The 10,744-nt window shown below is 52.8% G+C and overlaps 1 protein-coding gene and 1 long non-coding RNA gene across 2 annotated transcripts; one reads left to right on the forward strand and one right to left on the reverse strand.

Annotated features, from left to right (window-relative positions):
- Positions 1 to 2,889: 2,889 nt before the first annotated feature.
- LOC122097907 (baculoviral IAP repeat-containing protein 5) lies at positions 2,890 to 8,151 on the reverse strand. Its single transcript, XM_042668486.1, has 4 exons — positions 7,983 to 8,151; positions 7,532 to 7,641; positions 5,264 to 5,381; positions 2,890 to 3,404 (listed from the first exon to the last, which is right to left on the reverse strand). Exons 1-4 carry the CDS (start codon positions 8,091 to 8,093, stop codon positions 3,315 to 3,317), a joined length of 429 nt encoding a protein of 142 aa, XP_042524420.1. The 5' UTR covers positions 8,094 to 8,151; the 3' UTR covers positions 2,890 to 3,314.
- A 260-nt stretch (positions 8,152 to 8,411) lies between these two features.
- LOC122097908 lies at positions 8,412 to 10,744 on the forward strand. The gene is made up of 3 exons (XR_006145609.1): positions 8,412 to 8,490; positions 9,808 to 9,928; positions 10,424 to 10,744. It is a non-coding gene; the product is annotated as an uncharacterized LOC122097908 (long non-coding RNA).

Genomic DNA, 10,744 nt, shown 5'->3' on the forward strand with positions numbered 1-10,744 from the left:
CATTATTCATCCTCTTTCCATCAGCTTGTAGCCCGGCCTGGGCAGATACAAAGCCTGTCTCCTGGCTGTCAGGAGCTCTTCAAAGCTGGCCTCAGAAGACCACTGGTGAAATCAGAGCCTGGAGAGGCCTTTCTAAGGGACATTGCAATCTGCAGTGACAAAAAACAAGGCTGCATCCAAGCCTGTCCTCTTACTAGCCCCTGTGTAAGTAGCCTCTGTCAGCAGCTGAAGGAGAGCATGGCTGGCCCCCGCACAGGCAGACGAGCCTCCTGCTTCAGGCTGATGACATGACTCCGCTGTCAACCAAAACTGGGGAAGCAGCTCAAACTGTTGGTTTAATTACCCTCCGAGCAGCTTGGCAGCCGCTAGCCAACAGCTAATTTCCCCGTACTTGGCCAGCATCCTCCGACAACAGAAAATGAACCACACATCTGCTCAGTACATTGTGAAGCTGGCTTGAGGCGCCGTTCTAGTCAAACCCAACATTCTAAAGCTTTCTGAAATGGCAGCCATCCTAGATTGGGAACTTTTTTATCCTGAGATGCGGCTGGGACCAGGAAGCAATTAAGTCTCATTCCCATGTGAACTCACAGGCCTGCTCAGCTGCTGCCACCTGCCAGGGTTCACAGGGAAGCAGGTGGAAGCCCTTGGCCCCATGCCCCTCCCCACACACAGCTGGAGTGCACCAGTAATGCCTGGCACACACGCCGCTCCTGCCATGCATCCATCCCACCCCATCCTTCTGGCCATCTTGCTGGGGCTTGGACAAGGCTCTGAGATTCTGCCGGCTGCCACTGAGGCAGTGAACTGTCCTTTCCTCTGTGCTCCTGCCCGTACCACCTAGCTGGGCACTGCTGCTGCTCATTCAGACAAGGAGAGACCCTGTGGGCTGCATTGCAGGAGGCAGTGCTCTGAGGTCCAGTTCCTGTGGACAGCAGTGGGGCTTCAGTGGGTGCTCTGATAAATAGGCAGCACCACCTTGGGAGTCGGAGAAAAACAACCCTGAGGCCATGGCCATTTGGTCCCACCTGGCTGAAATCACCAAGTCCTGTTATGCGGAGCCCAGAGGCAGAAATCCTGTGTCACAGCTGGCACTCAGTTTTGTCCAGTTGGGACAGGAAGTCCTTTGTGGGGGCTGCCCGGCTGCTCGTCCTCTTCTCATTTGGACTTTAGATCTGATGATTTCTCTAAGTAGGAACAACCTGCAGGACAGTCAGCAGCCGGGATGCCACATGCAGGCGACAGGAGCTCCCGCACCATACTTCCCGTGTCAGCCCACCCCAGCCAGGCCAGGGCTGCGCTTCTCACCACACCCTGTGGCCTCCAATCACTGGAGATGGCAGAGGGCTGAATCCTAGGCTAGCCCGTGGGGCTGTGACCAGCTGTTAGAATCCACCACCAGTCCACATCAGCCTTCCCGGCCACAGCCCACTGACACGCCTCTCCCCTTTGAAATTAAAACAAGACATCCTGAGGTTAGGGCCTTCCTTTCTTCCCTTCCTCCTCCAGACAAGGTCTCAACACGTAGGCCAAGCTGGTTTCAAATTAATGATCCTCTTGCCTGACCTTCCTGCTGCTGAGATTACACATGTGCACCACCATCCTTGGCTCAAGGCTTGATTAACTGCTGTCAATTAAGCCCTCAGATATTGTTGCCTAACAGAGGGAGTGTGGTGGTCAGATGGCCAGCTGCAACTCACCGGGATGGATGGAAGCAGAGACTGACATTACTGACCATGAGCAAAGGAACGGGTTCCACAAAGCATTCCTCAGGACCAGTTATTAGATCATCCTTATGGAAAACAAGCAGCTTGGGGGAGGGCTGAGCTAGGAATGCTTTTTTCTTGCGAACAAAAATCTCTGTATTGCCGGGCACAGGTGGCTTACGCCTGTAACACTAGCTATTTAGGAGGCTGAGATCTGAGGATTGTGGTTCAAAGCCAGCCCGGGCAGGGCAGGAAAGTCCATGAGACTCTTATCTCCAATAAAAACCACCAGAAAACTGGAAGTGGGGCTGTGGCTCAAGTAGTAGAGTGCTCGCCTTGAGCTGAAGAGCTGAGGGAGAGTGCTCAGGCCCAGTGCCCCAGGACCGACAAAAAAAAATCCCTATATTGTTCAGCGCACATCCCTGCATCCCTGACTGAGACAGCACTGGGCATGGAGGGCTGGGCTGGGCTGGGCTGCAGTAACTGTTAGGGAAGCTAGGGCTGCCTGGGCCTAGAGAAGCAGCTGAACAGGCTTTACTGCCACAGCAGCCAGCTAGGCCTGAGCTCTAAACTGGGCCTCTACCCTCCGTCTCTCGCAGGAACCACAGGGATCACCCTAGGGCTTGCTCAGCCAGGAAGGAACGCAGCTATTTGGGAACAAGCTCCTCTGGAGATCTCCTGCTGCCTGACCTCTCTGGAGCCACATGAAGAAACCCCACTAGCTTACTACTCCCAGCTTAGGATGAAATTACACTTATTTCCCACAGCACCTGGTACTGTTCTGAAAAACAGCACTGCAAACAAGAAAACCACACTGAAAGCCATTCGGAAAAAATGATGAAGGCTTTGTCTGGATGCCCTACCTTGGCAGACAAATCCACATACCTATCAAAAGAAGAAAAAAAATGCACAAGGATGTGGGGGCAGACAAGGAGACAGTGGTTCTGGATGCCCAGCCACGCCACAGGCAAGCATCCTGATGAGGGGGAGGGGGCTCCAAGCCAAGAGCGGGGGTCCCAAGCAGCCTTTTTATGACTGTCCAAGCCCTACTTACTCTGTGCTGGGGCTGAAGCTAAAACTCACTGGATTTATGACCTTGTAAAACAGCAGAAAATAGGAACAAAGTTATTTAAAAAAAAAACAAACGAAACCAATTTCCTCAAAAGAGAAAGGGTTTCCAGGCCACTTTTTAAAGATTAATTTATTCCGTTGCCCTCCTTAGGAAAATTCACATTAGAAAGTCAAGTGAGTGAGCGGCTAACCCCACCACCCAGGCTCACAGAACAGGCGTATTGGAAACAAATGCTAAGACCAGAAACTCCTTCTGTGGGCACCCCTCCCCCTGCCTCCAGCCACAGGACACTGCCCTCTTCCTCACCTGCTAACCCAGCACCCAGCAAAGCCACAGAGCACAAGGGAAGTGGACAGGGCAGCCAAGAGCCTGGCTTCCGGGCAGAGGCGCTGGCACCACTTCCCAGCAAAAGCAAAACTAAAGAGATAATGTCCAGTTTCATAATGCTGCCATCCTCCTGGCCTTCGGTGTCATGGAAAAGGAATAGGCCTGGACATGGCGTGTCGCTGTGTGGGGTCAGGTGGTGTGGCAGGCACTCACTCCAAGGCATTCATCTGCTCAATGGCGTTGCGGACTTTCTCCGCAGCTTCTCCAAATTCTTTTAGCTTGCTATTAGCTTCCTTGGCCTGAAAATAATGAGGAGTCTTTCAGGCCCAGAGTGGGGCTCTCAGAAGGAGGGCTCTTGTTTAGCAGTGGGACCCCTTGGGTCTGCCCAGGAATTGGCAATCAAAATATTCACATATTCACATGAAACAAGCAAGCACCCTGAGCGTACGAGCAGAAAACGGGATCCTCGAGTACCTAAGAGCCAGTGCACTGTGCTGGAGGAACGCACGGCCACAGGGAGCGAGTCTTGTCATTAAACTGCTTGCTAAGAATGGAAAGATGGAAAAAGCACAGAAGGTTTCCCTCTCCCCTCCCCTGAGCTGCTGCTGCTCTCACCCTGCCCCACTGCAGGGGACTCAGCTTTAATGATATGTACAGATGATCGCGGCGACGCAGGTGTAGGCCCACACCTATTAACCCAGCACTCAGGAGGCCAAGGCAGGAGGACCATGAATTTGAGGCCAGCCTGGGCTTCCTTGTGAGACACTGTCTCGAGAACAAAAGGCAAGCCGGGCACCGGTGGCTCACGCCTGTAATCCTAGCTACTCAGGAGGCTGAGATCTGAGGATCACGGTTCAAAGCCAGATCAGGCAGGAAACTCCGTGAGATTCTTTTTTTCTTTTTTTTTTTTGGCGGAGGGGTCCAGTCGTGGGGCCTGAACTCTGGGCCTGGGCGCTGTCCCTCAGCTCTTCAGCTCAAGGCCAGCGCTCTACCACTTGAGCCACAGCGCCACTTCTGGCTTTTTTCTTTTTGCTTATGTGGTGCTAGGGAATCGAACCCAGGGCCTCATGCATGCAAGGCAAGCGCTCTACCACTGAGCCACCTTCCCAGACCCTCCGTGAGATTCTTATCTCCAATAAACCACTAGAAAACCGGAAGTGGTACTGTGGTTCAAGCGGTAGAGCACTTGCCTTGAGCTGAAGAGTGCATGGACAGCGCCCAAGCCAGAGTTCAAGCCCCACGACTGACAAAAAAAATAAAACAAAAACAGAAGGCAATACTGCACTGCTGGTCACACTCAGGCCTGCCGTCTCTGGCACTTTACGCAATCTTCCTCACAAGTTTCACAAACCGTTCAGGAAAAAGGCTCTGTGTATCTTCACAATAAGCTCATTCCCTAAGCTCATCTGCATTCCAATTGACTCTCCTATTTTGTTGCTTCAAAAACTAGAGGATCTTGGGCTGGGACCCCCCCAAAAAAAACAAAAACAAAACTAGAGGATCTGCATGGAAGCAGGACCTGAATCAGAGCTATGGCATGTTCTGTCTCCAGCCTCCCCAAGAGCCACGGGGCTGCCTATCTTAGCATTTACAAATATAGAGTCTGCCCCATTAGATGTGAACTTCAGACAAATGATTAATTTTTGGTAAATGCTCACACAAAATGTAAACTATGCTTCCACTCAAAAATTACTCCTCTTCTTCTCACACATGCTTCTTGGGGCCACCTCTCTGTGACTCAGAGTTACTTCCTTCTCCCAAACCACAGTGGATAAGGGGCAAAGCAGAGCTGCAGAAGTCCTCCAGGTCCGGCTGGACCTCTGCTTCTCCTTCCCTTCCTCAACATGGTCCTCCTTCTATATGGCCCCAAACCCTCTGTCTGTTCCAATGCCCCCACATAAGCACAGTCACATCAAGTCACTGAGGAAGAGGAGGGTGACCAAATGACAGCCGTTTCTCCACCAACCCAGGAGCACATACTGAATACCTTTCCCAAGAGCTCGGGTCTTCCTACGGCCAAACCCAAGACCACGCCAGGACAGCTGTGGCTCTGTCCTTTGGTCCCATGCACCCCCCTCGCCCTCCCTCGGGGCTCTGAGAACCAGTCCTCTGCATGAGTCCTTCTAGTGGATAGGGTTTGTATCCCAAGGATACATACAATTTTGTTCTTGGCTCTTTCTCTGTCCAGCTTCAAAAATTCACCCAGGGTTAATTCTTCAAACTGCTTCTTGACAGAAAGGAATGCACACCCAGATGAATGCTTCTTATGCTCCTCTCTAGAAAAACCAATACACACATATGTCAGCAAAACAGCAAGGGCAGCCGGGCGCCGGTGGCTCATGCCTGTAATCCTAGCGACTCAGGAGGCTGAGATCTGAGGACTGCGGTTCAAAGCCAGCCCGGGCAAGAAAGTCCGTGAGACTCTTATTGCCAATAAAACCAGAAGTGGCACTGTGGCTCAAGCAGCAGAGCACTTGCTTTGAGCTGAAGAGCGCAGGGACAGCACATAGGCCCAGAGTTCAAGCCCTGCAATCAACCAAAAACAAAAAACAGCAAGGGCTCATGACCAGATCCATTCCCATCACCCTCAGCCACCTCAGGGCTTGAAGAATAAGGTGCCAGGCACAGCCCCACACTCTGTTCTGTATGTGCTTCCTCAAACCCGGCAGCTAGACTCTTCTATCTAGAGTCTCTTAGCAAGTCAGAAAAGTATTGTATGATTCAAAACACAGAAGAATTATGACTTGAAACCTTCTAAAGTCCTCAAGGAACCATTGGAAATAACTTCACAGGGATGCCCATTGTGCACTGGCTCAGAGCAACGCTGAATTTAGCAGGTCACCCGAGGGTTTCCTCTCCTTCCTACCCCCTTTCTCTGCAAAAGGAATAGCCCTCGATAGCAGACATCACTGTAACCAGCTCAGAACTAGAAAGTGAAGGCAGCCACACAAGGTACAAAAGAACAGGCAACGTAACTACAGTGGAAAAATGTCATGATGCTAGGAAACAATACTGATGTTTCCCACTGATTTCTGGTGTAACCACCTGGCCATCTCATTCAATACCTGGTAACAATAGGGGAGAAACAACATTTCTGACGAGAGAAACAGTTTGGGGATTCCTCTGGTGTGTGTGTGTGTGTGTGTAGGGGGGAATTAATGCTGTGGAAGCAATCAATTTTAACAGGAAAAAAAAGCTGAGAAAACAATATAGAAAGAGAAACCAGCGCCAGGCACTAGTGGCTCATGCCTGTAATCTTAGCTACTCAGGAGGCTGAGATGTGAGGATCACAGTTCAAGGCCAGCCTGGGCAGGAAAGTCTGTGAGACACCTTACCTGCAATTAACCACCAGAAAACTGGAAGCGGCGCTATGGTTCAAAGTGCTTAGGGACAGGGCAGAGTTCAAGCCCCACAACCAAAAAGAGAGGGTGGGGGGGGGCTGGGAAGGTGGCTCAGTGGTAGAGCGCTTGCCTTGCATGCCTGAGGCCCTGGGTTCGATTCCTCAGCACCACATAAGCAAAAAGAAAAAAGCCAGAAGTGGCGCTGTGGCTCAAGTGGTAGAGCGCTAGCCTTGAGCTGAAGAGCTGAGGGACAGCGCCCAGGCCCAGAGTTCAGGCCCCACGACCGGACCCAAAAATAAAAAAACAAAAAATAAAAAAGAGAGGGTGGGGAAAAGGGGCAGGGGAGCCAGCCCATGCAGAAAACTCTGAGAGGCTCCAATTAACTTGAAAAATGCCAGCTTGGAGATGTGGCTCAAGTGGCAGAGTGTTAGCCCTGAGCAGAAATAGCTGAAAGTCCAAGAACTTGAGTTCAAGCCCTAGTACCAGCACAAAAAAATAAGTCAATGAGTAAGTAAATTAATAAAAGTTCCAGAGCTGGGTGCTGGTGGCTTATGCCTGTAATTCTACTACTCAGAAGGCTGAGATCTGAGGATTAAGGTTTGACACCCATCCAGGCTAGAAAGTGCATGAGACTCTTATCTCCAATTAAGCACCAAAAAAGCTGGAAGTCAAGCTGTGGCTCAAGTGGTAGAGCGCTACTCTTGAGCAAAACAGCCCAGTGACTGTGCCTATGCCCTGAGTTCAACTCGCAGGACCAGCACACACACACAAAGTAATAAGTAAAAATCCAAGTTGCAGAAAGCATCAGCAGATTCCTGGGTACCCACAGGCCAGAAGTAGGTTCTGTATCCTGCTGGAGTTTCAAATGGCATCAAACACTCTCTAGGGATGGGCCTTTAACATTCAAATCAGATCTGGCTAGGTGCATGAAGATGAAGCTGTCCCCAACAGCTGGCTAAGGTGTAGGTAAGGTTAGGCAGAATCGCCCGAGAAACTCAAACCCCACGCCCACTTCACACGAAAGGCTTCCGGTGGGAGCCAGGGTCCCCAGGCGGCCCCACCGAGGCTGGTCCGGGAGGACTCACATGGGGTTGTCATCGGGCTCCCATCCTTCCAGCTCCTTTAAACAAAAGAAACACTGAGCCAAGTCAGGCTCGTTCTCGGTGGGACAGTGGATGAAGCCGGCCTCGGCCATCTGCAAGAAACAGCAGTTAGAACGGGAGTGGCGGCCACCGCGGGGCGGGCAGCCCCCGACGAGGGGGCGTCCGGAGCCGCCGGAGCCGCGAGGGGCCCCGGGAAGGCCGGGGTCGGGCCGGGGCCGGGGCAGGGCCGGGGTCGGGCCGGGGCCGGGGCAGGGCCGGGGTCGGGCCGGGGCCGGGGCAGGGCCGGGGCCGGGAGGGGCCCCGGGAAGGCCGGGCCGGGGTCGGGCCGGGAGGGGCCCCGGGAAGGCCGGGCCGGGCGGGAGGGACGTGGCGCCTCGGCCGGGCCGCGGCGGGGCGGACCTGGCGGGGAGAACGGGAGGCCGGGCCGGCTCACCCGCTCCGGGGTACAGGAGCAGCCCTCCAGGAAGGGCCAGTTCTTGAACGTGGAGAGGCGGTGGTCCTTGAGGTACAGCTGCCAGGCCGGAGGCAACGACGGAGCTCCCATGGCGCCGCCGCCGACCAGCCGCGACGTTCAAATCCGGCGGGCGGCGGCGCGGCGCGGGGCCTGCCGGGAGCGCCCCGCCCCGAGGGCCCGCCCGCGGCCTGCCGGGAGTGCCCGGCGCGGGGCCTGCCGGGAGCGCCCGCCCTCCGTCCCGGCCGCCGCGCTTGGGCTTGTGGGAGTAGCCGTGCGGGCCGCGCCGGGGCTCTCGGTCTCCCTCGGTCCTCAGGACCGGCGCGCCGGCCGGAGGATCCCCCCCTCCCCACACCGGAAGTGCTCGGCCGAGGGGCCGGGCCCGGCGGAGGCCGCGGTCGGCGGTCGGCCCCGGGGCGCACTCCCCGGCGAGGCGGAGGCCCAGCCCGCTCCCGCGCGCCGGAAGGCCTGTGCGGACGCCCGCGCCCTGGTGAGGGCCGCCCCTCCCGCGGGTTGGTCCCCGCCAGCGGGCCTGTGGGAGGTGGGCAGGCCGCCGTGGGAGCGGCCGGGGGCTGCGTGCGGAGCCGGTGGTGAGACCTGCGCCCAGGCCTGCGTGCTGCGGGCCCGGAGCCTTTCTGCAAGGCCGTAGCGCTCTACCCGAGCCACAGCTCCACCTCAGCCTCTTGGTGGGTAGTTGTAGGGAAGCCTCCTGGTCAAGCCGGGCGCTGGTGGCTACTCAGGAGGCCGAGCTTCGTGGTCAAAGCCAGACCGGGCTTTGAACCACCCCAAGCCGGAAGTGGAGCAGTGGCTCAACGTGGTAGAATGTCCATAAAAGCTCAGGGACAGCAACCAGGCCCTGAGTCCAAGCCCCAGGACACAAAAAAAGGCCTCGTGATCTTTCCTGCCCGGGCTGGCTTACCTGAACTTCGATCCTAAGATCTCAGCCTCCTAAGTAGCTAGGATTAGAGGCATGAGCCATCTTGCCCACCTTGAAACAGGGAGCTTTTTCTTCTAACGGGTTCAGGGCAGTGCTATTTTACCAAAGGGTATGAAATCATCCTGATAGGGAAACAGTTGTGTGTAGTGGTGTCCTGACCCAAGCCGTCGGGCCAGTGTCACAAGTGGTGAGCAGTGTCTTGCTTTTCCTACACCATGATTGACAGCAGCAGCTGGAGAACAGCACATTAGATTCATGCTTATTCTAAACATTGCCCCCTTCCCTGTAACTTTTTTGTGTATGTACTTATATAAGCTAGAGAGTTAAACAGCAAAAGATCTTTGTTTTGGGCCTGTTTGATATATATGTGAAACCATGTTGTCCAAAAATAAACGGAATTTTATTTTGCTGAGTTCTAACAGCAACAAAATGTCCTGTTTTATAAGAGTAAAGCACATCAACAGTGAAGAAGAAGAAAAAAGTTCTAATGAAAAACCAAGCATGGTGATACACAGCTATAATCCAAACTCTGGGAGGTGGAGACAGGATGATGAATTCAGACCCAGCTGGGTACTGGTGACTCACACTAGCCAGGACAGGAAAGTTTCTAAGACTCTTGCATCTCCAGTTAACTACCAAAAAGCCAAAAGTGGAGCTATGGCTCCAGTGGTAAAGCTCCAGCCTTAAGTGAAAAAGCTGAGTTCAAGCCCAGTACTGGCACAAAAAGAAAAAAAAGGAATCTGAGCCTAGCCTGAGCATCATAATGAGTTCCTGGCTAGTCTGGGTTGCATAGGAAAGGCAGAAATGTGTTACTCAGAACCTCTAGCTCGTCTTCAAAGGCTTTTCAGCAACTTTTTTTTTTTTTTGTAGCGACATTGGGGCTTGAACAAGGAACTTGGGACAGTTCTCATTTGTCTTTTTGGATCATGGCTGGTACTAAACCACTTGAGACATATCTGTAGTCCAGCTTCTTTTTCCCTGGCAATTGAAGGTAAGTCTCACACTTTTCTACCCTGGCAGGTTTCTACCTTGGTCCTTATCTCAGCTTCCTGAGTAGCTAGAATTACAGGAATGAGTCCCTGGCATCTGGCTTCAGCAACTTATATGTCCTTACAGATACGTGTATATGAGTAGGGATATACTCTATGCTCTTATTTGGTACCTTGCCTACTCAGGTAGCAGGAAATCACAGAGAACTCAAACTCTGACATGCCTACTGACTTTAACCCATTTTCCTCCAGCTCCTTTTACTATGGGACTTGAACAGCAGGAGATAAGCATATGCAAATGTGCAACTCTGAGTAGGATACACTTTGTTGGAGATGGCTAGAAAATGCATGTACTCCTTTTCAAAGTGTTTGTGCACAGTTAATCTGTCCTCCAAAGAGATTGTGTAAACTACACCCATCTCAGCCATAATCAGGGAACACAGCTTGCTCTGCCTTCTTGTCCCTACGGGTGCTGACCCTGCCTCTTTCCTCCCTAGCACCCACCAATACTGACATTTATTGCAAAAAAGTTACCATCCAGAATCAACTCCCATCAAGCAAATGGATTCCTGTCATCATTTCCTGTTTGACACAAGTAAATTCCAAAGTTTTTTCATCTTTCACTGAAAACTTGAGTTGCTTAGATCTTTTACTTTAAATTAAAAAGTTTTATTGTTACTTCTATACAACAGTAACATTTAACATTGGTAAACTGTTTACCAAAATGTCTTGCTAGGTGCTGTTAGCTTACTCCTGTAATCCTAGCCACTCAGGAGGCCATGATCTAAGGATTGTGGTTCAAAGTCAGCCTAGGCAGG

The sequence above is a fragment of the Dipodomys spectabilis genome, unplaced genomic scaffold (assembly GCF_019054845.1).
Source record: "Dipodomys spectabilis isolate Male_0828 unplaced genomic scaffold, ASM1905484v1 ptg000438l, whole genome shotgun sequence".
In the NCBI taxonomy this organism is placed as follows: Eukaryota; Metazoa; Chordata; class Mammalia; order Rodentia; family Heteromyidae; genus Dipodomys; species Dipodomys spectabilis.

Bases quoted from the DNA above. Each gene is read 5' to 3' on its own strand.
- LOC122097907 (XM_042668486.1), bottom strand. From the start codon at position 8,093: ATGGGAGCTCCGTCGTTGCCTCCGGCCTGGCAGCTGTACCTCAAGGAC. The intron at 5,382-7,531 runs GTGAGTCCTCCC...TGGTTTTTCTAG, and splicing joins GAGCCCGATGACAACCCCAT to AGAGGAGCATAAGAAGCATT. The intron at 3,405-5,263 runs GTATGTATCCTT...CATTATTTTCAG, and splicing joins AAAGAGCCAAGAACAAAATT to GCCAAGGAAGCTAATAGCAA.